This window comes from Lucilia cuprina, chromosome 3 (genome assembly GCF_022045245.1).
Source record: "Lucilia cuprina isolate Lc7/37 chromosome 3, ASM2204524v1, whole genome shotgun sequence".
Taxonomy (NCBI): Eukaryota; Metazoa; Arthropoda; class Insecta; order Diptera; family Calliphoridae; genus Lucilia; species Lucilia cuprina.
In genome coordinates this window covers 7,039,149-7,041,069 of record NC_060951.1, presented here as the reverse complement: position 1 = coordinate 7,041,069, position 1,921 = coordinate 7,039,149, and the positions used below count along the sequence as shown (strand labels likewise).

The 1,921-nt window shown below is 28.0% G+C and overlaps 1 protein-coding gene across 1 annotated transcript in view; it reads left to right on the top strand.

The window, feature by feature from the left end:
* The first annotated feature begins 299 nt into the window (after window positions 1–299).
* LOC111683821 (probable multidrug resistance-associated protein lethal(2)03659) overlaps window positions 300–1,921 on the top strand; it is a 23,837-nt gene continuing 22,215 nt past the window's right edge. Inside the window, exon 1 of the mRNA XM_046945994.1 lies at window positions 300–314. Within this exon, the coding sequence (XP_046801950.1) occupies window positions 300–314 (15 nt within the window). The remainder of the gene's footprint in view (window positions 315–1,921) is intronic.

The following is a 1,921-nucleotide window of genomic DNA, read 5'->3' as shown; positions in this document are numbered from 1 at the left end:
AGAATAGTCTATAGTCTGGACTATAGAATAGTCTATAGTCTGGACTATAGAATTGTTTATAGTCTGGACTATAGAATAGTCTATAGTCTGGACTATAGAATAGTCTATAGTCTGGGCTATAGAATAGTCTATGTCTGGGCTACAGAATAGTCAATAGTCTGGACTATAGAATAGTCTATAGTCTGGAGTATAGAATAGTCTATAGTCTGGACTTTATAATAGTCTATAGTTTGGACTATAGAATAGTCTGTTCTTGTCTATAGCTGAGGTTTGAACGTTATGACCTACCTAACTGTATCATGGTATCCATAGAAGTAATGATACGCTCCCAGTTTGATCCACTGTACTTATTTTTGAAATGAACGTTATAAAAAGAATTTTTCTGTTTTTCTCCTATATCTCGAATAGATGTATGTTTGTAACGTCTGTATGACCATATTTGTATGAACATATTTTTGTGTGTCTGTTTGGTTGTAGATGTGTATACATATAACTTACAGCTTAAATATTGTTAACTAGAAGATTTTCTTGTTATTTTTACACTGAATTTTTCATATTTATTTATTTGCTGTTTTTTTCTATTCTTATCAGTATATAATATGTAAGAGATGTTGTTGTTTTTTTTGCAGAATATTTTCAAAAAGAACTAACAGTTCCGCAATAACAAAAACAGCTGCTGATTGAATGTGACATTTATATGTATGTGTGTGTGTGTGTGTGTTTGTAGGTTTCGAACAGAGAAGTATGGGTGTGAAATGATGTTTTCATTTCAGAAGGAAAATATTCCATTTGGAAAGGTTTTTGGAGTATTTTTTTAATTCTACATGTGAATATATGTTTTTTTTTAAGAAATGTATATTTTTTAAGAAATGCATTCTTTTAAATTTCTGTCTTTAAAGGTTTTTATTATAAAACAAACTTTTTCTCTTTATAATACATTCTCGTTTTCTCACATCTTTTGGAATTTCATTTCAAAAATTCTGTTTTTCTTAATTTCAGAAACAGTTCAATACCTTTCGGAAAAATTTTATTTCAGTATGAGTATTTATGAAAAAATAATGATAAAAATATATATACGAATTATATTGGCCTTTGGTCATATCATTGATATGCAACAACAACAAAAAAGTAAATTAAATGAAAACCGTTATGAATAAAAACAACTTTGGCAGGTATTTAACAGAGAGACAATTCTTCGAAATAAAATTTTATTTAAAATATATAAAACATATTTTGTTAAAATTGCTATTATTACTCTTCGTTTTTGTGTTGTTGTATGGACAAAAGTAATAATTTCGCTTGCATTTAAAAACGGATCAAAGTTAAAATATTATTAAATCAACAATAAATACCACAATATTTAATTATAAAGAGAGAAAGCAGTAAAAGAATCTTTTTTGCGCTTTTAAATAACAATAAATATTGTGTTCAATAGCAATTGTTGGACAATAATCATACATGTACATCCGTTTCCGACAGTTGGGTTTTACTTTTGTGATATTAAATTTCAGCAGGAATGTTTTAATTCTCCAAAAAGGGGTTTGAAGTGAAAAGGCAGATGTTATGGACTTTCAGGAGCTGTATTAACTAAATAACTAACTAATTAACTAGCTAACTAGCTTACTAACTAACTAACTACCTAACTAACTAACTAAATAACTAACTAACTAACTAACTAACTAACTAACTAACTAACTAACTAACTAACTAACTAACTAACTAACTAACTAACTAACTAACTAACTAACTAACTAACTAACTAACTAACTAACCAACCAACGAACTAGTCTAGTTTACAGTCTATTCTATAGTCTTCTATAGTCTAGTCTATAGTATAGTCTATAGTCTAGTCTATAGTCTAGTCTATAGTCTAGTCTATAGTCTAGTCTATAGTCTAGTCTATAGTCTAGTCTATAGTCTA